Consider the following 21,395-nt stretch of genomic DNA (forward strand, 5'->3'; position numbering starts at 1 on the left):
AGGAAACAATGTCCTCAGGATCGGAGAAAAACCTTAAAGCATAGGGAAAGGTTGTGCAGGCTTTGCAAAAAGCTCTCCAAGAGCAAGAGACCTGGAAAGCCGCACAACACTGTCTGCTTGCCACACCGCGGGTGGGGGTGGGGGCAACTACGCAGACAAAGGACGAAAGCGATTTTGCCGAGTGCAAAAACTCCCAAGTGCAAGAGCTCCTCCCAGAGCCCCCGAGCATAAGCCCGCCTGAAGAGGGACAAGTGCAGGCACGGTTATTCTAGGACGAGCTAGCGGAGGAAGCCAGAAATGTCGCTGTCAGTTCAGAGAACGGGGGGACCAGGGAAGGACCCCCACCTTATTCAGCACAAAATGGTGCTGAACGGCAGAGATAGAAGGAGAGTGCAGACACGGCCAGCAAAAACAAAGAGAGTCTGTTTGTCCTGGGGTGACAGGACATTTTCATGCTTTGTATCCCAAATCGTGGGTTTTTTTTTCCTGTTCCCATGTTCCCAGTTTGTTTTGTCTATAGCTGAGCCCCTCCCCCGGCTTGCTTTTGGGCTTGCTGCTAGCTTTAGGCTGCTTTGCTGGCTTTGCTCTCTTGCTTTCTGCTTTTTGCTTGCTTTTTGCCATTTTTCTGCTTTTGTGTTTCCCCTTCTTTCCTTCCTCCCTTCCCTGAAGACATCGGACCTGCTTCGGGCCCTGATTCGGGAACATCAAGGGAAAACCCCCTGGAGTCTGCACCTGAAAGAAGCTTTGGCACCCTCCCCAGCAGAGACTGCTCACCCTCTCTTGGACTGGTGAACACATTTGTTGTCATCTCAGACTGTTTTTCTTGTGTTGGGGAGTGTTTTTTCGTTGTTTCTCAATAAACAAGTTTTTTCCACTTTTCCTCTGAGGAAATTCCTCCCGAACCCGGTGGTGGGGGAGGGAGTTGTGGGAATTTTCCCTTAAATTTGTCCTAAACTAGGACAAACATTTTTTGGTGGCCCGTACGGGGAGGCGATCATACAAAGTGGAAAAAACTTTATTCTAATAATATTTTGGTTTCTGTTGTTTTGTGGGCATATTGGTATGTCTCTTTTTGAAGGTATAATGTCATTTGGAGTGAAAGCCTGCCTCTATTTCTGGTCATTAGGGTTCTTTGAGGTTTTAATACCTTTTTGGTCATTAGGTTTATTCTCTTATCCAGCAATAGCTCCGGTATTGTCCCTAATGCGTAGCTTTTGTAACCGTGGGACACTAACCAGAATATTTATCGGGCTGGGCTTGGTTGTGATAATTTGCAAGAGGTTTATAAAAATGTTGCTATCGTTTCCAGGAATGGATGGTTCATGGTTGTGGTTGTGTACTCAGTTTGTTAGGGGAGAAGCAGGGGAGGAGGCTTTTCAGCCTTTGCTCTCCTTCTTCTCCTCCAAATTGTTTACATCTCTATTAGAAAATGTTTGGTCCTCCCTGACTGCCAAGGACACCATCTTTCTGGCATTTAATTTAGTAAGCTTTCTTTATACTGTCTGCAGTTTATATAAGATGAAGCCTGAGATTTCTAGAGGGGCTGGTGAGACTCCTGATTTAGGAGTAAAACCAAGGGTGAAGAATTGTGAGTGGCGTGGGAAATGGGAGGATATGGGCCAAATTTTAAAGGAGTTTTCTGATCCTGTAGTCTGGGACTTCCCATCTGAACAAATTCAGAACCCAGCTGAGGTGGTAAAGTATCTGAAAGAGAGGTGCCATGGTAACACTAAGGAGGAAAGGATCATTGCAGTGAGCTGGGCCCTGGCTCATGCTTATCGCACCCTGCTAGATACTGTGGAGCAGCAGATAGAGGAAAGGGAACAGGGAGATAAATTAGTTACTGTCCCAGTCACTCAGGCTGCAGCTAACATCCCAGGCTCCAGGCCAGTAGTTAAATCAGAGAGTAAGCCCCAACCAATGGCTGTTGCTGCAAATACAAAAGGTGGAAAGTGTAAAAGCAAGACTGACCGAAGGGTGGAGGATGATGATGATCCAAGAGAAGGACCATCACCAAAATCAGAGACCACAGCAAGTGGCATAGATTCCGGAGCCAATATTGATTCCTTCTCCCTGAAGGACCTTCGAGGCCTAAGGAAGGATTATAGGCAACAGCCCGATGAGTCTATAATTAGTTGGCTAGTCCGCCTTTGGGATGCGGCAGGGGAGGCTACCATTCTGGATGGCACTGAAGCGAGGCACTTAGGATCCCTGTCACGTGATCCTGTCCTCGACCAAGGCATGATGAGGAGGGCTAGCCCTCACAGCCTCTGGGAACGGGTCCTGGACAGCGTAGCACAAAGATACCTGTGTGCAGATGACCTCTATATTCAGCAGACACGGTAGAAGACCATAGAACAGGGGATCCAATGCCTGAGGGAGATGGCAGTGGTAGAGATCATTTTTTCAAATGATATAACAACTAGGAATCCAGACTTCGTACCGTGCACACCTGTAATGTGGAGGAAACTTGTGCGCCTTGGGCCACCTGAATACGCTTCTGCTCTAGCAATAATGAAGCGGGATGAGATATATGAGACTGTGCTTGATATGGCAAAGAAGCTTCTGGCATATGCAGATGCTGTACATGGCCCGACTCATGCCAGAATTGCAGCTGTGGAAACACGACTGCAGAAATTAGAAGATAAAATAGAGGAAAGTCGTAAGAAACTCAGGGAAGAGATTAAGGAGGACCTCCTCCAAATCTCAGCTGTACAAATTAGAGGCCCTAGTATCCAACGCAGACGTTCCTCTGTTGGGGAGAGAAGGTACACCCCACGAGCTGAGTTGTGGTTCTTCCTACGTGAGTCTGGAGAAAACATGAGGAGATGGGATGGGAAGCCTACTGCTGCTCTGGCAAAACGGGTGCGTGAATTGAAGGAAGGTAGGAAAAGGGAAGCAGCTCCAGTTGCCCGTACTCGAACTGTCAGGCATAATGATGATGATGACTTGTCTGATCCCCTTGAAGGAACCTCCAAGACATATGTCTCAGGAAAGAAGGATAACCAGGCTTAGAGGGGCCCTGCCTCTAGCCAGGTAGAGGTTAGGGAAAACCGAGTTTTTTGGACAGTATGGGTTCTATGGCCTGGCACATCAGAGCCACAGAAATATAAAGCTTTGGTTGACACCGGTTCTCAGTGTACCCTAATGCCATCCGAACATGAGGGAACAGAACCTATTTCTATTGCCGGGGTGACAGGGGGATCACAAGAATTGACCCTGTTGGAAGCCAAGGTGAGCCTGACCGGGAAGGAGTGGCAGGAACATCCGATTGTGACTGGCCCAGAGGCTCCGAGTATTCTGGGCATAGACTATCTCAGGAATGGCTATTACAAAGACCCTAAGGGGTTCAGATGGGCTTTTGGAATAGCTGCCGTGGAGGCAGAGGGCATTAAGAAATTGAACACCTTGCCTGGACTGTCAGAGAACCCATCTGCAGTAGGACTCCTGAAGGTAGAAGAGCAACGAGTACCTGTTGCCACCTCAACAGTGCATCGCCGGCAGTATCGAACAAATCGAGATGCTGTGATCCCCATCCACAAGATGATCCGAGAGCTGGAGAGCCAAGGGGTGGTCAGCAAAACCCACTCACCCTTCAACAGTCCCATCTGGCCTGTGCGTAAATCTGAAGGAGAATGGAGATTGACCGTGGATTACCGTGCTTTGAATGAAGTGACTCCACCGCTGAGCGCCGCTGTGCCGGACATGCTGGAACTCCAGTACGAGCTGGAGTCCAAGGTAGCAAAGTGGTACGCCACAATCGACATCGCTAATGCATTTTTCTCCATTCCTCTGGCTGCAGAATGCAGGCCTCAGTTTGCTTTCACCTGGAGGGGCGTGCAGTACACCTGGAACCGACTGCCCCAGGGGTGGAAGCACAGTCCTACCATCTGTCATGGACTGATCCAGACTACGCTAGAAAAGGGTGAGGCTCCAGAACATTTACAATACATTGATGATATCATTGTGTGGGGAAACACAGCAGCAGAAGTGTTTGAGAAAGGAGAGAAAATCATCCAAATTCTCCTGGAAGCTGGCTTTGCCATTAAGAAAAGTAAATTTAAGGGACCTGCTCGGGAGATCCAGTTCCTGGGAGTGAAGTGGCAAGATGGACGGCGCCAGATTCCTACTGATGTCATCAACAAAATCACAGCTATGTCCCCACCAACCAACAAGAAGGAAACAGAAGCTTTCTTAGGTGCTATAGGTTTCTGGAGGATGCACATTCCTGAATATAGTCAGATTGTGAGCCCTCTTTACTTGGTTACCCGTAAGAAGAATGATTTCTATTGGGGCCCTGAACAGCAGCAAGCCTTTGCCCAGATCAAGCAGGAGATCGCTCATGCGGTAGCCCTTGGCCCCGTCAGGACAGGACCAGAGGTGAAGAACGTGCTCTACTCTGCAGCCGGGAACCATGGCTTGTCCTGGAGCCTTTGGCAGAAGGTGCCTGGTGAGACCCGAGGCCGACCACTGGGATTCTGGAGTCGGAGCTACAGAGGGTCTGAAGCCAACTACACCCCAACAGAGAAAGAAATCCTGGCCGCGTATGAAGAAGTCCAAGCTGCTTCAGAAGTGATTGGTACTGAAGCACAACTCTTCCTGGCACCTCGACTACCCGTGCTGGGGTGGATGTTTAGAGGAAAGGTTCCCTCCACCCACCATGCTACCAATGCTACATGGAGCAAGTGGATTGCCCTCATTACACAGCCCGCCCAAATTGGGAAACTAAATCGTCCTGGGATTCTGGAGGTAATTACCAATTGGCCTGAAGGTGAAAGCTTCAGTCTTACTGGTGAAGAGGGAGAAGAGCAAGTGACCCGTGCCGAAGAAGCTCCACCATATAACCAACTGCCGGCAGAAGACACACGCTACGCTCTTTTTACTGATGGCTCCTGTCGCCTTGTGGGGATGAACCAGAAGTGGAAAGCAGCTGTATGGAGCCCCACACGACAAGTCGCACAAGCTATCGAAGGAGAAGGTGGATCGAGTCAACTCGCGGAGCTCAAAGCCGTTCAATTGGCCCTGGACATTGCTGAAGCAGAGAAGTGGCCAAAACTTTACCTTTATACTGATTCCTGGATGGTAGCCAATGCTCTGTGGGGATGGCTGAAGAGATGGAAGGAGGCGAACTGGCAGCGCAGAGGAAAACCAATTTGGGCTGCTGAAGAATGGAAAGACATCGCTACCCGGTTAGAGAAACTGCCTGTGAAGGTTCGCCATGTAGATGCCCATGTCCCTAGAAGCAGAGCTAATGAGGAGCAGCAGAACAATCAGCAGGTAGATCAGGCTGCAAAGATAGGGGAGTTGAAGATAGATCTTGACTGGGAGCACAAAGGAGAGCTGTTCCTAGCACGATGGGCCCATGATGCCTCAGGCCACCAGGGTAGAGATGCCACCTATAAGTGGGCACGAGACTGAGGGGTGGATCTAACCATGGATAGCATTTCTCAGGTTATTCATGACTGTGAGACATGTGCTGCCATTAAACAGGCTAAGTGGGTGAAGCCCCTCTGGTATGGGGGGCGGTGGTCCAAGTACAAGTATGGGGAGGCTTGGCAGATTGATTACATCACGCTGCCTCAAACTCACCAAGGCAAGCGCCATGTACTAACCGTGGTAGAAGCCACTACGGGATGGTTGGAAACCTACCCCGTGTCTCATGCTACAGCCCGCAACACCATCCTGGGCCTTGAAAAGCAGGTCCTTTGGAGGCATGGTACTCCTGAGAGGATTGAGTCAGACAATGGGACTCATTTTAAAAATAATCTTATTAACAACTGGGCTAGGGAACATGGCATCGAGTGGGTGTACCACATCTCCTACCATGCACCAGCTGCAGGTAAAGTGGAAAGGTACAATGGATTGTTAAAAACCACTTTGAAAGCACTGGGTGGGGGGTCTTTCAAGAACTGGGAGCAGCATTTAGCAAGAGCCACCTGGTTAGTTAACACTCAAGGTTCCACCAACCGAGCAGGTCCTGCCCAGTCTTAGCCCCTTAATATAGTAGATGGAGATAAAGTCCCAGTGGCCCATGTCAGAGGTTTGTTGGGGAAGACAGTATGGATTAATCCTGCCTTGAGTACAGGCAAACCCATTCGTGGGATTGTCTTTGCTCAAGGACCAGGTTATACCTGGTGGATAATGCAGAAAGATGGGACAACCCGTTGTGTACCTCAGGGAGATCTGATTGTGGGATGATATCATTGTTCGCTGAGCATTACCACCATTTTCTGTACGTTAGATCATACAGATATGAGACAGAAGGAAACGTGAAAGTGTCAAAGGTCTGAGCAAGTAAGATGGAAGGAAATGTGTAAGTGTGGAAGGTTTGAGCAAGTGAGAAGAAAGTTTTTTTTTCATTGTGTTCAGTAACATGTTCACGATATGGGATAAGGGGTGGAATGTCCTGGGGTGACAGGACATTTTCATGCTTTGTATCCCAAATCGTGGGGGTTTTTTTGTTTGTTTTTTTTTTCCTGTTCCCATGTTCCCAGTTTGTTTTGTCTATAGCTGAGCCCCTCCCCCGGCTTGCTTTTGGGCTTGCTGCTAGCTTTAGGCTGCTTTGCTGGCTTTGCTCTCTTGCTTTCTGCTTTTTGCTTGCTTTTTGCCATTTTTCTGCTTTTGTGTTTCCCCTTCTTTCCTTCCTCCCTTCCCTGAAGACATCGGACCTGCTTCGGGCCCTGATTCGGGAACATCAAGGGAAAACCCCCCGGAGTCTGCACCTGAAAGAAGCTTTGGCACCCTCCCCAGCAGAGACTGCTCACCCTCTCTTGGACTGGTGAACACATTTGTTGTCATCTCAGACTGTTTTTCTTGTGTTGGGGAGTGTTTTTTCGTTGTTTCTCAATAAACAAGTTTTTTCCACTTTTCCTCTGAGGAAACTCCTCCCGAACCCGGTGGTGGGGGAGGGAGTTGTGGGAATTTTCCCCTAAATTTGTCCTAAACTAGGACACTGTTAGATGTTGTAAACTCACCCAAGCGAAGAAGGGGGGAGAGCACACACGTGACCAGCGAGAACAAAGGAGGTCTGTTAGGCATGGCAGACGTGCGCGAGTGAAGACGGGGAGAGTCCAGCAGGGGGTCAAAAGGCCAACCAGAGGGCTCACCTGAAAGCATACCCTAATAAGGCAAGAGCCTCCCCTAGCAGGAGGCGGGGCAAGCCTAGGGGGAAGGAGCGGTCTACCCACAGGAGGAGTGGGCAGGGCCGGAGCCCAACAAAAAGGCACCAGAGCCCGGAAGTGTCTTATCACTCCACATCCGGCTCTGGGTCTGACACCAGCGGCTCGGACGAGCTGTCAGAAACTGACACGGATTCCGAAAAAGAAGGAGCGTGTCAAGCGTGGTTTAAAGCAAAGTCACATAAAGCCTCAGCCTACACCGAGAAGGAATTAAAATATGAACCCACCCAGCTTACAGACTAGAGGAAAATCAAAATAGCATGTGCAGACTGAGCTCCATCAGCCAAGCTGGCATTCCCAGTCCGACTTGGGGGGCAAAGTAAGAACCAAAGGATTTATTCACCAGTAAATCCTAAGGATGTGCAGGCAATTGTTAAAGCAATTGCAGACAAAAGTATTAATTCTGCTATGGTCTCCACCCTCACTGATAGCATTTTTGGAGGGGATGACATGCTCCCATTTAATATTAAACAAACCTGCAGACTAATTTTTGGTGGGGCAGAGATAATTGTTTTTGAACAAGAATGGGTGAATGTGCAAATTATCAGACTCCAACTGCCAATGCCCCGACCAGTTGGACCCAATTTAGTTATTAAAGATGCATTGAAAGAGAAAACCACAACCTGCCCCAAAGCCTTGCCCACAAGTCACTGATATCCCAACCAACCATATAGATGCCCTCCAGATAGACCACTTAGCCAGGTCTGATTTAGACCCAATCTTTCGCCTGCTAGAAGCTACCTTTTTATCTTTGAACCAATCCAACCTGAACATAACTAAATCCTGCTGGCTTTGCTACGATGTTAAACCTCCCTTCTACGAAGGAGTTGCTTTAAACATCTCCTTCAGCTACTCCACAGCCGACAACCCTCACCAGTGCAAGTAGGACACTCCCCGCAGAGGAATCACTCTGAGTCAAGTCACTGGCCAGGGCAGATGTTTTGGCAATGCAACCTTAGCAAAGCAGAAAAGCAACATCTGCACCGAAGCTGTCAAGCCCGACAAAAAGATCAATAAGTGGGTAATCCCATCGGCATGTGAGATGCAAGCTTGTCAGCAATCTAGGGTGAGTCCTTGTGTGTTCCTTGATAAGTTTAATGACTCTGCTGATTTTTGTGTCCAAGTTCTAATTGTTCCAAGAGTCCTGTACCACTCGGACGAAGAAGTGTACCACCTTTTTGAAGAACCCAGCCAGTTGCGCAAAAGAGAAATAACAAGTGTAACTATTGCTATGCTGCTCAGCCTGAGAGCAACCGGCGCAGCCATAGGTGTCTCGGCCCTCGTGACCCAACACCAAGGACTTTCTCAGCTGCAAATAACCATCGATGAAGACTTGCAGAAGATCAAGAAATCCATCTCCTTTCTAGAGAAATCAGTTTCCTCACTTTCAGAAGTTGTCTTACAGAACAAGCCAAGATTAGACCTCTTGTTCATGCAACAAGGAAGTCTGTGTGCTGCCTTGAAAGAAGAATGCTGTTTTTATGCTGACCATACTAGAATCATAAGAGACTCGATGGCTGAATTGAAAGAAAGATTAGCCCAAAGAAAAAAGGAGAGAGAAGTCCAACAAAGATGATTCGAGTCATAATTCAACTGGTCACTATGGTTGACCACCCTGATTTCTACCCTAGTAAGGCCACTTGCCGTGATACTCCTGACACTGATTCTTGGGCCTTGTATACTAAGCCAAGTAGTGTCATTTGTTAAAAGCCATTTAGAAAAAGTTAACGTATTGCTAGTTGACCGCCAGCAATTGCTTTAATGCGCACCTACTAACTGCATTTTATACCACTTTTTTAAAACTTGCTATGTAAATTCTAATAGTTTTGCATTTTATAGGTTTTTTTTAGTCAACTATACAGGTTTTTCTACTATTGACTGCTGTACCAATTTTTATACCTTTTGTACTTTTATATAGCATTTCTAGCATTTATACTTGTTGGGGGTTAGATTTGTTTTTTTCTTCTCACAGAATTTTTTCCCATAAGTTTCCAAGAGGCATTGATGACTACTTAGTCAGAACAAAAGGAGTACTTGATGGACATGGCAGCACAAGGCTACACCTATTGTTTTTGAGTCCCTGGGAGTGTCCCTCAGAGGGGAGAGATGATGAGCTTTGGGAAAGGCAAAAAGACAGATCTGGGGGAGGGGAGCTCACTCTTGCTCTCAGTGCCGAGGAGGACGGTCAGGCTGCCCCCTGCTACAGGAAGAGTTCACAGCCCTCACTCTGCCTCTGTCTCGTCCTGGGAAATCTATCATCATCTGCTCCTGTTCCTGGGAATCCTGAGCTCGCTTTCTCCAGCCCTCCCCCCACTGCTGCTGCTTCTTCGGAGCTTTGAGGTTCCCCTGCTACTCTGTAGCCCTGCACTGCCCAGCCCTGCCGGGACACCCCTGCCGCTTCAGCTGCCAGCACAGAGCTCCTCATCTCATCTACCGGCCCGGGACTTTCCTCCCTTCCAGCTCGGCCTCTCAGAGTCCCGCAGGGGCATCGAGATCAAACTGTCTTGTGCTTTCTGTGAAAAGCCCTCAAGGTTCTTGGTTCTGTTTATTATTGATGCTGTAGTTGTTGTTTGTTTGTTGTTTTGTCATATATACTAGTAAAGAACTGTTATTCCTATCCCCATACCTCTGTCTGAAAGCTCCTTTAATTTTTTTTTTTAATTAGAATAGTTTGGAGGGAGGGGGTTTGCTCCACCTCTAGAGAGGTCCTGCCCCCTTCCTAGCAGATCTCTGTCTTTCAAACCAAGACAATACTTTATAGCTTTTTTATTTAATCATGGGGGGGGGAGATGTAGGTAATCAGGGATATGCGATCAGATGTCGCGCTGTATGGGCAGACAGAGCCCCCCCCTCCACAATTAATGCTGTTTAACCCCCTCAGTTACCTAGTGATGCAAGCAGACAGAAGTGACATCTCAAACCCAAGTTATTTAACCCCATATCGCCTGCTAATAAACGCCATTTGCCGTCCACCACATTAGTGTCTGTGAGCTAATGGCCCGAGTGGCCTAGAGTTGGCCGCCGTGCCATTCCTGAACCAAGTTGTCACGCCTCAGAGAAAGCAACAATCCCTTCCTCAGAGACTCATCCACCAACGAAAGGGGTTTTACCTCCTCAGGGGAATTCCAGAGAAAGGCGTTGAATGATAGGAGAAAAACAAAGGAAGTAACCCCCCCAGAAGAACACTGGCTCACCTCAATGTCCCTCTACCTAAATTGTCTCCTCTACTGCCCCCTCATTGGCGGGTTCCTTACCCCTTGCTCCCACTCCTCCCCCAAATAAAAGGGACCGCAGACCTCGTGATCAGGGTCTGTGGGGGTTGTTTGACTGGTTCAAAGCCCATGCAGGGGCTCAAATAAACTTTGGACTAAGAAAATCCCCCTGCAGTCTGACTCCTTCTCCTTCATCTTGTCCAGTTTCTCGACAAGTAAACATCAGGGAAAGTGGTCTCCTTTTCTCAGCTCCCGGAGGGTCTGCCTCTACAGCCACCGTTCTCGGTCTGGACAAGCCGGGACTTGAACCAACACGTGGTCCAGTTGTAGCTGATCTCAGCCACTGAGCCAAGAGAGGTATCTCTGCAAGGCAACTGCAGCAGCTGTCTCTCTGTGGTATCAGCTGGGACTCAGCAGCTTGTAGAGGTCCCGTTCCATGTTGGGGACCAGCAACTCCTCATTTAGAAAAAAAAATGCTAATGGAAACATGTCTGCCATGATTAAATGTCTAAAATGTCACTGCTTTTTTGATGATGTGTGAATCTAGAACAATACAAATATTTTGGTTCTTTATTACACTTAAGAATTTTCAAGATTTTCAGAAATACCTATATGTTGCTTAAGAAAGTATACAGAATGAAAAGATGGAAAGTTAGTCTAGAAATGTATTGAATTGCATGGAAGTCACTACTAACAATACATCCTGACAAGAACAGGGCTTATGCCTTTATTAATATTCAGCTCTTTATTAGAGAGATCAGCTGGATGGGGGAGCCTGCCGGAGTCTTCCCATACTGTTGTAGCAATCCGGAGGGACAGGAAGTCTCTCACCTCAGCACTAAGCTGCAAGTAGTAAGTGCTGAGTCTTTGTTCCCACGGGAACAGCCAGAAGCTCTCTCTGGTCAATCCTCAGAAGGCAGCGCGGTGGAGGTCAGTCACTGAAGTGCAAAGCATCAGACATCAGCTCTTTACCCTCATGGAAAAACCGGGAGAGTTTCCCGTTCTCTGGATCAGTCACTTGAGCTGGCCCAGTCCCATTCCAGTCAGACTCTTAATAGATCATGGCGAGTCTTCGAACCAGGCCAGGGGGTGCATCCACTCCTTCCTCGGCCAGGGCACCATCTAGTTCTCCTCTGATGCATCTAGCTTCCCATCTTGGGGTGCAGTTCCTCTCTAAAAACCCTCCCAGGATTCACAGGGTCGGTTTTATTTGCATATACAAATGCATATGCATCCTTCTTGGTCACAGCAGAGGGTATTCCTGCTGAAAAAGGTAGTTACAGTAAAACAATGACAGGGCCATTTAGACAGTAGCCGCTCCTTTTCACATTCTAATGAGGTAGGAGAATGCCACAGGGCAGCTTCCCCTCATCCTCAAACTTGCTGGGGTTTCAGGGCTACATCTCGCCTAGCCAGGAGGGGGGCCAGCGGCTCCCTAGGAGCAGCAGCATCACCCCAGCTATAGGGTTCTCTGCAAAAAAGAAAAACCCCATTTTTCTAAAAGGCTGGGTGACGGCACGAATTGATGGGAGGAGGGGGTTGCATTTTGAGCAATCAGAAACTCTTTTAATATACTAATGGATGCTCTGCATTTTCCTCTGGGGGGATGGAGCAGCTGTCTTGCTATGGGGCCCAGGACAGGGATGGCACAACCCCTCCCGACTGGGGTTTACCTGTCCCTGGGAAACACTGGGGAGTTCCAGTGCCCCCCATTTGCTCTGTTCGGAGCCTGGCCTTTTGTTCTCGTCAGCAGCAGCTACACCTGTCAGGGCCACACGGCACGGCTGTGGCTGCCAGGCGGCTGGTGTTCTAGAGACATAACCCTGCCACATCCCAGGGCCACAGCAGCAAACACAGGCAGCCATTACTGGCACCAAAAATCCATTGTTAATGTAATTCACAAACTGGTTGCGTATCAAGTGATGTGCCACCTAAGAGGGTAGAGGAGAGAAAGACACAGAACAGTTCCAGTGAGATTTAAAAGACAGGGTACAGAATGCTATTATTCACTACCAAAACCCTTTCCCATTTAATAATACATTCATTCAGCCTTCTCACCAGCATTTGATATTATTCGGGTTCTTAACAACTGTTTCTTCTACAAAGAAATACGCATATCATCTTTAATTACTTTAAGTCTGCCAAACTTAGAGGCATAGCTTTTCAATCTACCTGCATGCTGACAAAGATGAATGGATGGACAGAAAAGTGTATATATCCATGTATCAAAGCAAGATCTGAAATTCTAAATTCAGCTCCTGCAACCTTGTTGGGGTCACTTGAAGGTGGATTTGCCATTCTTAACTTGTCCTTCTACAATAAAGAACAGCTGCTTTCCTATAGTTCAAGAGTAGGCAAACCAAAGCACTTTGTGGCTATCGGATAAAAATATACTGTTCACATACCCTTCTCTCATCCACTGTAAAACAAACAGAAATTACAGCAAAACCTGCATAATTCATTCAATGGGATGGTTAAGAGCTTTAAAACAAACAAACAAACAAACCCCCTCAAAATATTATTAGAACTCAAAATTTTACTTTTATAATTAAACATTCATTTTGTCTTTGCAATGAAAACACATCAAATCATGTATATAAAAGCAAAATAAAATTCCATTCAGAAGCTTTCAATGCCAATATATTATGTTTTAAGTTCACAGAGACTTGAGTGTCACAGCCTATACGTGGTGTCCAAGAGATTATCCAACCTGCAATTCTTACCAGACTTCCTTTAACTTGTAAATCTTAATTGGTAAAAGGAAGAAAAAGAGTGACCCTTCCTATGCTGTGGCCCAGGGGAAAAGTAGTAAATGGCAAGAGGTCTTAGCTACACTGCTCCTTTTTAATCTCTGGCCAAAGTTTTTGGGTGAACACAGGCCAGACCGTGTGCAAAGCAAAAATTCCTACTGTAACTGAGCTTTCAAGTCAGCCGAAGACTATACAGACACAATCAAGCAGCAGTCAGAAACTGCTCTTTCTGCATGTCAGCTGATATTCTTAACCATTGTGCATCTATTTGAACAGTGTTTTTAAAATAATTCTTTAATTTTTCTGCAGTGCCCTTTATATAATTTTTTACAATAAAGGTATCAATTATGATCTCCTGCAAACATATATCTGTAGAATAACTCTGATCAGACACCAAAATCAATATTTTCTCCTCTTCATGTTTAAACATGCATGCTAAAAATCTTGTATAGTGCATTTGAACAATGACAGCTACTATTATTTTTGCTTGTTCAAGGCTTTAATAGTCAGTCAGTTCCTTTGCTGTACTTTGCACGCATTGCACTGAAACAAATCTTTTATTTAACAGTAAATGTGACTAAATTTTCAATCCTATCCAGCACATTTCTTCAAATAACACAAATCCACAGTTTCTGTAGAATTTATATCATGTTTTAATAAATTGTGGATTTGGGTTCTATTGAGTATTCATGCCTTGAAAACAATATATAAAGACAAGAGTTTTATTTTACATTTAAATTGGAAAAAAATGCTAAGGGAGCAAAGCACTGAAAAAGAACCCTGGCAGAACAGAATAGATTCAAAACAGGCCAATCTAAAATGAATTTTTACTTCTAGGAGGAGACCTAAATAGTTCTGCTTGGAAGGCTTTCTTTATGTTGTACTCACCAACACTCAAAACACTATTTTCACTATTTTCTTTTGTACAGTATTACAAGAACTTAAACAAATACAGATATAAACCCTACATTTTCCCACATGTAAAGGCATTCAATTTACTTCTAGGATCAACAGTGGTATTGAAATGCAATAAACATTTGTGGGGTTTTTTAACAGAAAATGCTCCCAATTACGTAATGCACTATCAATCTTTCATTTGAAGCATTTGGCACATGAAAACCACAAATATATTAGTTCATACTTATAACCAGGACAGACAGCACAAGGAATTCATTTTATAAGCAGATTGTTTTAGTCTAACTTTAATAGTTCATGCCATTAACAAAAATAAATAAACTCTATAACTTACAAACTTCTGCAGGAGATAGAACTTACTACTACTTCCAAATAACAGGCTAACTCTTTCCAGTTACCTGTATCACAGCATTGCAAAATTTAAGGGAATTCATGAATTGTACAAGGGTTGGTGACAAAAGCCAGTCATCTTTCATCAGACAGTTCCATACTTCTCCTTTTTCTTCCAGCTTTGTAGGCAAAGATGAATAGAGGCCACTTAGTCCTGTTGCTAGCACCTGTATTTCAGAAACAGAAGAAGTAAGTTAACTTTCCAGCTGTCCATCTGCTTGAATGGTAGTACCACAAATGGTTTCTCCTATTAGTTGTAGTAACATAAGGGAATGTTAAGATTAATTTAATTTCCTTTCAAAAAAGTCCTGTGGCAGAGAGACAAATATTTTAAAGAGCCTTCCATATAATATGCTTCTTTCAAGATCTGGTATTTAGGAGAAAGTGATGGAGAAAATCAGGTTTTTTTTTTTAATCCAAAGTTATAATTTCTTTTAATTTTTTTTCTAAACTTGTTTTGTGCTTTCCTTCAGTCCCTTTTAGAAACAGCCGTCAGTGCCATTATCTACAGCTTGTCTTTTGTTGGTGATTCAAATGTCACTGCTCAGACATGTATGAAGTCATTTCACACAGAAACATGAAACATCAGAAATAGAGAGGGAAAGTGTCTGATCAACAAAAATGAAGTTCAGCCTCATTTAGACCACACTTTGATTGCCAGGCACCCACACTCAGCTGAATCCACTTTTAAAAAAAGTAAATTTAACTCTTCATAATTTCCCTTTTACTTATTTATTTGAAGGAGGGAAGTGAAAATATAAAAATGTCTGAAATCAGTTATTATTTAAACAATATTTCCAGTAATATTAAACTATACGGGTGATTTATGTAGAATGTATCAATGAAGAACAAAAGAGCATTTTTAGTTACAATGTAGAAAGCATATTTCCAAAAAGGTTTTTAAATTTTGCTGAATGTAGCTGGAGTATGGTATTTTCAGATGCAAATTTTAATTATTTAAGTTATTTGAAGCCAGAAACTTTCTAAATATTACTTAGGACTCTTATCCTTCTGAGATGATTTCATGACTTCACAATAATTTTTTAAGATAATTCTCATTTTAATAGGAACATTATAACTTGGCCTGATGGCATTCTTTTTAATTTTCATTCAACAGACTTCTAAGAATATTTCCTCTTACAAATGGCTACTTGGCATCTATAGGGCTAGACTGGCAAAGCTCAGATGAAATGCAGCTCTTATCTACTAGAAAACACTGGAAAACAAGCAGTTGACAATGTCCAGATCAAAGACCAAGGGTTCGCAGAAGGTGATCAGATTTTGATCATACACAAGCACAAGCAATTGTAACTCTTAATCCATACAGTCAGACAAAGGCTGTCTTTCTGAATACTTGTTTATTCCTAATTGATGTAATTTTGAAGATGAATTTATTCTGGCATAGGTAAGTAAGACAAATATTAAAGGGGAGGGGAGAATACTGTGGAAATTGACTGCTTTAGTAAAGCGACACACAGTTTTATATACACAGATAAAGGACAAAGCTGGACATACCTTAAAAAATTGAGACGCTAAAGCTATTGAGCTATTGTTCATTTGTACAATCCTGTTCTTCTACAACCAGAATATCTTTGGGGTTTTTTCTTTCTCGCAGTAGAGGAGCTCAGAAAAAAGCTCTTGTAGAACTACCTATACATAACCCACACAAACACTCTCACAAATCCAGGCTTCTGACGATGAGAGAATTAGACATTTGTTTGTCTTGTGAACTTCTAATTAATGCACCCTTGATTTTCCATTGTCTGCTTAAAATTTAATTCCTATTCATAAACACAAACTCACCCTCTCAGTATGCAATCTGATTCTTAGAGCTGTGTCCCATCCATGTTTCTCCTTCATATGGGTATTAGCCCTTAAGCACAAGAAGCTGACCTTGAACAAAACATACTACTCTACACTAAAAGGAGCAGTGAACTCACAGTCAGTGTCTTGAATTCTTTAGTTTGTCAGACTTACTGAAGTAAGAACTGACAGATGCATTGCTAAAATCTGTAAAGTTTAGGAAGCTCTTATTTTTGCTATGAAGTACAACATGAATGGAATTATGTTTCTTAAGCACTGAGACAGAGTAGCCACAGGAAGCAATTTCATCTCTTTAGATAAAAAATATTTTTAAAAGTTCATTAAGTATATGGTATAAATAGGGTTATCATCTGAAATTTCCAACAGCACAGAGTTTTAATCAGTAATGAAACATTAATGAAAAAAATAATCTGAAAGGGAAGGAAATTAATGCATTCACATCATGAAAAAGCAAGATAGGTTTTATTTTTTGTTTTACGCAAAGCAGTGTCCTTTTAAACTTCTAGCATTTGTCATGTCAGCTCTACATGCTCATCTACTTTTACACACATCTCCAGCAGTTTCTTTCTCACCACTGAGTCATGAGTCTCTCTACAAACCAGTTTCTTTGATTTATTTACTTTCTCTTGACTCACAGAAGACACTGACTACATGATTTGTAATCCCAGGCACATCATGTGATTATAATGTGTTGTTAATGCATAATCAATTGCTATCTGGACAATTACTTCCTTTTAATAATTCTCTCTCCTCCCACATCCATAGTCTTTCTATCTCTATGCAGCTGCAACTTTTCAAGGGCACTGCAGAGCCATCCCTCCTCCTGCTATAACAGTTGTTTTCCTAAGCTGCAAGGTATTTACAAAGTTTTGTGAGGGAATCTGAGATATTAACCTGCTCAAAATTCTTTAGAAACTTTTTTTTTCTTATCATAATGCTGAACAGATAATATCTCCAACCATATCCAGAAAACTTTCACATCAAAACACGATAAAAACTATTTGGCGTAAAATCAGAAAACTTTACTGAATAGTTTGCCCAAACATTCCGTGTTAAAAACATTTGTTAGTGATGTATCCCACTGCAAACTGTCTCCTTCCTTCCTTAGTTTTTTCACCTACAGTTTTGGATATTGTGCATCTACAGACAATCCAGTTTTTAAAAATCTTTTGACTAAAGTTATGTCAAAAAACAGTATCAAGAAAACCTTCAGATTCACATTGGCACAGATCTAACACTGATCTGGGGACATGAGGCTGCAGAGATTTATGACCAGACCTCACCCCAGGAGATGCCTGTATTATCCAATAAGGCATGGTAAAGAAAGCCCTACATGCCAACCTGTTCCCAGAAACAGAGATAACATCAACACAGTGCCACCCAAAATGTCTCTTCTATCAACACAGGACTGCATTAACTGTTTTGCAGAGTACCTGAGGTGACATTTACACTGATTTTAGTGATACACAGCAATATCACTGAAACCTACAAAATCCTCCATCAGAACAAAAATGTGTTTTTCAGCTTATCACAACTCAAATTCAAAAAAGATATTGTGCTAGTAAGCTAAATATATGGCATTACATTGAATTCTTATAATAGACTTAGGCCAGCCTCATTACTGTTCAGAAAAGTCTGATTTTAGCACATTTTGACAAGAAGCCTTCCTAATTGGAATGATTGTCGATCATAGCTCCTTGCTGTTGCAAGCTGGCTTTTATCTTCAGTAATAAGGCTGGTTATTTTTTTTTAACTAATTGGAAAATGTAATTACAGAAGTTATAGCATGGATCCAATTATGGTATCTGTCTTGGGGACAGTTTGAGAACCAAAATGATACTCTTTGGCAGTATCTATTAAACGAGGTCAACTGGCGTCTCGAATTGATGCAATATTTACAACTGACAAAAGAAACCATTTAGAAGTTTTGTTGTGGAATTTTTAGGTCTCGCCTACCCTGCAAATGTGGGTCTGCCCTACTGCTCAAAGCAATCTCAGAATAAATGGACACCTAAGGCTGGAGCAGCTGTCAAGCAGTGGCAGGGATTCTAGTGCTCTCTCTTCTACAGCTCTCTGCCTTAGTAGCCATGTAAGACTCTCCTCCACTTCATTTTTCCAGGATTTATTAAATTAAAATGCAAGCCATGCAGAATATAAAAGAATGACCCACAAGAGGAACTTTTGTGCAGAATGATACTTGGGTTTGAAGACACCCACTGCATATCTCAGAAAGTGATAAGGCATGAAGAAGCAGGTGTTGTTATTCCAGTCTGCTTTAGCTTTAAAACTACAGTAGTGCAGCTTTGTTAGTTAAATCAGATTACTTACTAAACAGCAAGGTAAGTAAAAGTTTTCTATTCATGTAGTAAGATCAATTTGCCAGGTGTAACAATGCAAGGCTGCTACCAAGTTTTGTAACAGAGAACAATGTAGCAAGATGGCGGTTAGCCTGAGACAGCCACAGAAACATCCAATTTTGTGACGACAAGCAAATCTCCCTTTTATCTTGTAAAAATGATAACATTTCTGTAACACTATTACTATTCTCACTCTTGGTTTTTGAACTATTGAACTGATGTCAGTGTGGGAAGCACAGCCAGCTTAAGCTTGTGATGCCACCTGGAGCAACCACCTCAGGACACCTCACTCCCCTTTCTCACTCCCTTCAACCCCAGAATCAAAAAGGTGAGACAGAACAGATTTCCCTCCCACTACGTTCTGCTATAACTTCCATCAGTTTTCTGATCCAATTCACTATGTGACTGCAAAAACACTTGTGCTGGCCCAAAAGCACAAGACCCTGGTATGAAAACAAGAAGAGTGTGTTTGGCATTTGAGATGGTTTAAACAGCATTACCATTTGTGAAATAGGTGTTAGCAGAAACAAATGTGTTTACAACACCTCTTTACCAAAAATAACAGAAAAGGAGGAAAGAATGCAGGAAAGAGAGTTAGTTTAGTGATGAAGACTATGTAAAATAAGAACAACTTACTGGGCAAAAATAGGTGTTTTCTGCTATGTGGTTTGCAACAAGGTTGTTTTCTGCAGACAGAGACATTATGAAAAGCAGCACATCCCGGGCCTGTTGGCCTACTGTTCCTTCTCGATGGATGAAGGGGATCAGCACGGGAAAAATGAGGAAATTGGCAGCTCCTTGGTCCTCACTAGTGTGGAAAAACAGTTCTAAAATAGAGGGATCTTTGGCTATCATAGAGCAGAGCTGGTTCAAGAGGACAATCAACTGTTTCCACTGTTGGAGTGGTTGTTACTGAGCAGGAATTCAGCAACATCATCAAAGGCTTCAAAATGGGCTTGTGATGCAGCAAATAATCCAAGGAATATTTAACTGACATACTTCAGATCACTTGCCCACTTCCTGCTGTTTCCTCTTTGCCAGTACTCTCCTGCAAACAGAAAATTTTCCATGTTGGTAGAAGTCCAGCACACTCCTCCAGGCAAAAGTGTCCTTCACTTTACAACCCTAATTCACCCTTCTGGCAGATCTCTGTCACCATGAGATTTTTCTAGCTTGCTGAGCGTTTCATACTAAGTAGAAGGTTTGTACCTTCTCACGCTCTTTTCATGTAAACACCAGCTATGTTCTATAAACATAGCCATTGTTTTCACATTCCATGCTGGGACAAACAAGACTGTGTGACAGTCCCCTTGACCAATGTGGTGAGAGGTGGGAATGCCCACTCTCCAATCCATAGGCACCTTGTGAGAAGTATAAAATAGGAAGTAATAAACAAGGCGGGAGTTTTCTGCCCTGCTGCTCTGATCAACCCAAAACTCTGGCTCTGAGTGTGTCTTTCTGGCTAGGATCACAGCGATAGATCTCTTCTGTGCATGAAGCAAGCAGCTTTGGAAAAACTAATATGATCACGTAATTAAAGATGGTATCATAAGGTGCAGTAAGAGAACTTAATTAACAAAGCAGAGGCAAGCTCCATTCTGGAATTTATGAGTTCCTTCACTTGACAACTTAGAGGTTGTTTCAATGTTGCCTTTGCTTGTTGTTAAAGAATTTGCACTAAAAGAAACTGATATTACACATCTACCTATCACATGACAAATTCCATTAGCAGCACAGAATCAGAAACTTCAGATCAGTCTCTAGTACTTAAGATAATAAACAGCAATAAGGGAGACTGTGGGCCTGACATTGGTCTGAATTTAGGCTTCAGGCTCTGCCAGTGTCTGTGTGAAAGGCAAGCAAGCAACTTTTTCATGTTAGCCTGAGAAATCTAAAGGAGGAATTCAAACAAACCTTGGGAAGTGAGAAACCATCCGCAGGTGGTGTTTTTCCAACATGTTTACTGGAAAGAAATGTTTACTAAAGGGTGTAGACGCTGAATAACCAATCATGTTCTTTGTACCGAACTACTCTATAAAAGTAGAATTTAGAAGAATAAAGTTTGCTCTCATTTTTACCATCATGGAGAGTCATGTTGTTATTCCTGTGCCGTCTGAAAATCATAGCAACAGGGGACTATGGCTTTCTTCACAAATTCTGATAAAAATCAGTGATGTAAGACTCTCCAGATGCACACAAAGCTCTAGGATGTTACCACACACAGGCAACCCAAACCTATTTAACCCATTACCCTCTCTTCTACTCTCTTCTAATCTGTTTTAATTCTCTGTCCTCCCTAGCCTTTGCAATTTTCTGTCTTCATCTTTTTTCTTCATGCATCTTTCCTATCCCAGCCTCAGATGCTACTCCACAAGCATCAAGACAGGATTCTTTCCTTCACCGCCAGACCTTACCCTATCTTTCAGCTCTCTAAACAGACTGCTTTGCAATAGTTCCATATTGGTGCTTCAGATTCATGAAATATTGCCTGCTTCTCTACAGCTATGAAAAGATCTCAAGTGAATAGAAATGGTACATATCTTGACACTCATTCAAAATTCACGAAGAAGCCAAGAGGTCCAGTGACACAGCCGCTGTTATGTTTGTGTGTCCAGTAGGAAAGCTCTCTTTCCACAACAGTGCTATTTAGTTATCAATGTTTGTGTAACAATTTATAACCATCACTATGGCACTGAACATTCAAGTCCCGCCCCTGCTAACAGCTTACTGCCTAGGCAGATGACTGCTATAGCCTGCACTTGGAGAATG

The 21,395-nt window shown here is 43.5% G+C and overlaps 1 protein-coding gene across 1 annotated transcript in view; it reads right to left on the bottom strand.

The window, feature by feature from the left end:
* The window catches only part of LOC134563372 (FHF complex subunit HOOK-interacting protein 1A-like), a 60,710-nt gene extending 41,087 nt beyond the window's left edge, over window positions 1-19,623 (bottom strand). The window contains 4 exon segments of the mRNA XM_063421257.1: window positions 12,253-12,321; window positions 14,454-14,612; window positions 19,263-19,515; window positions 19,517-19,623. Coding sequence (XP_063277327.1) covers window positions 12,253-12,321; window positions 14,454-14,612; window positions 19,263-19,515; window positions 19,517-19,623 — 588 coding nt within the window.
* Window positions 19,624-21,395: the final 1,772 nt, after the last annotated feature.

Source organism: Prinia subflava, chromosome W (assembly GCF_021018805.1).
Source record: "Prinia subflava isolate CZ2003 ecotype Zambia chromosome W, Cam_Psub_1.2, whole genome shotgun sequence".
NCBI classification, from domain to species: Eukaryota; Metazoa; Chordata; class Aves; order Passeriformes; family Cisticolidae; genus Prinia; species Prinia subflava.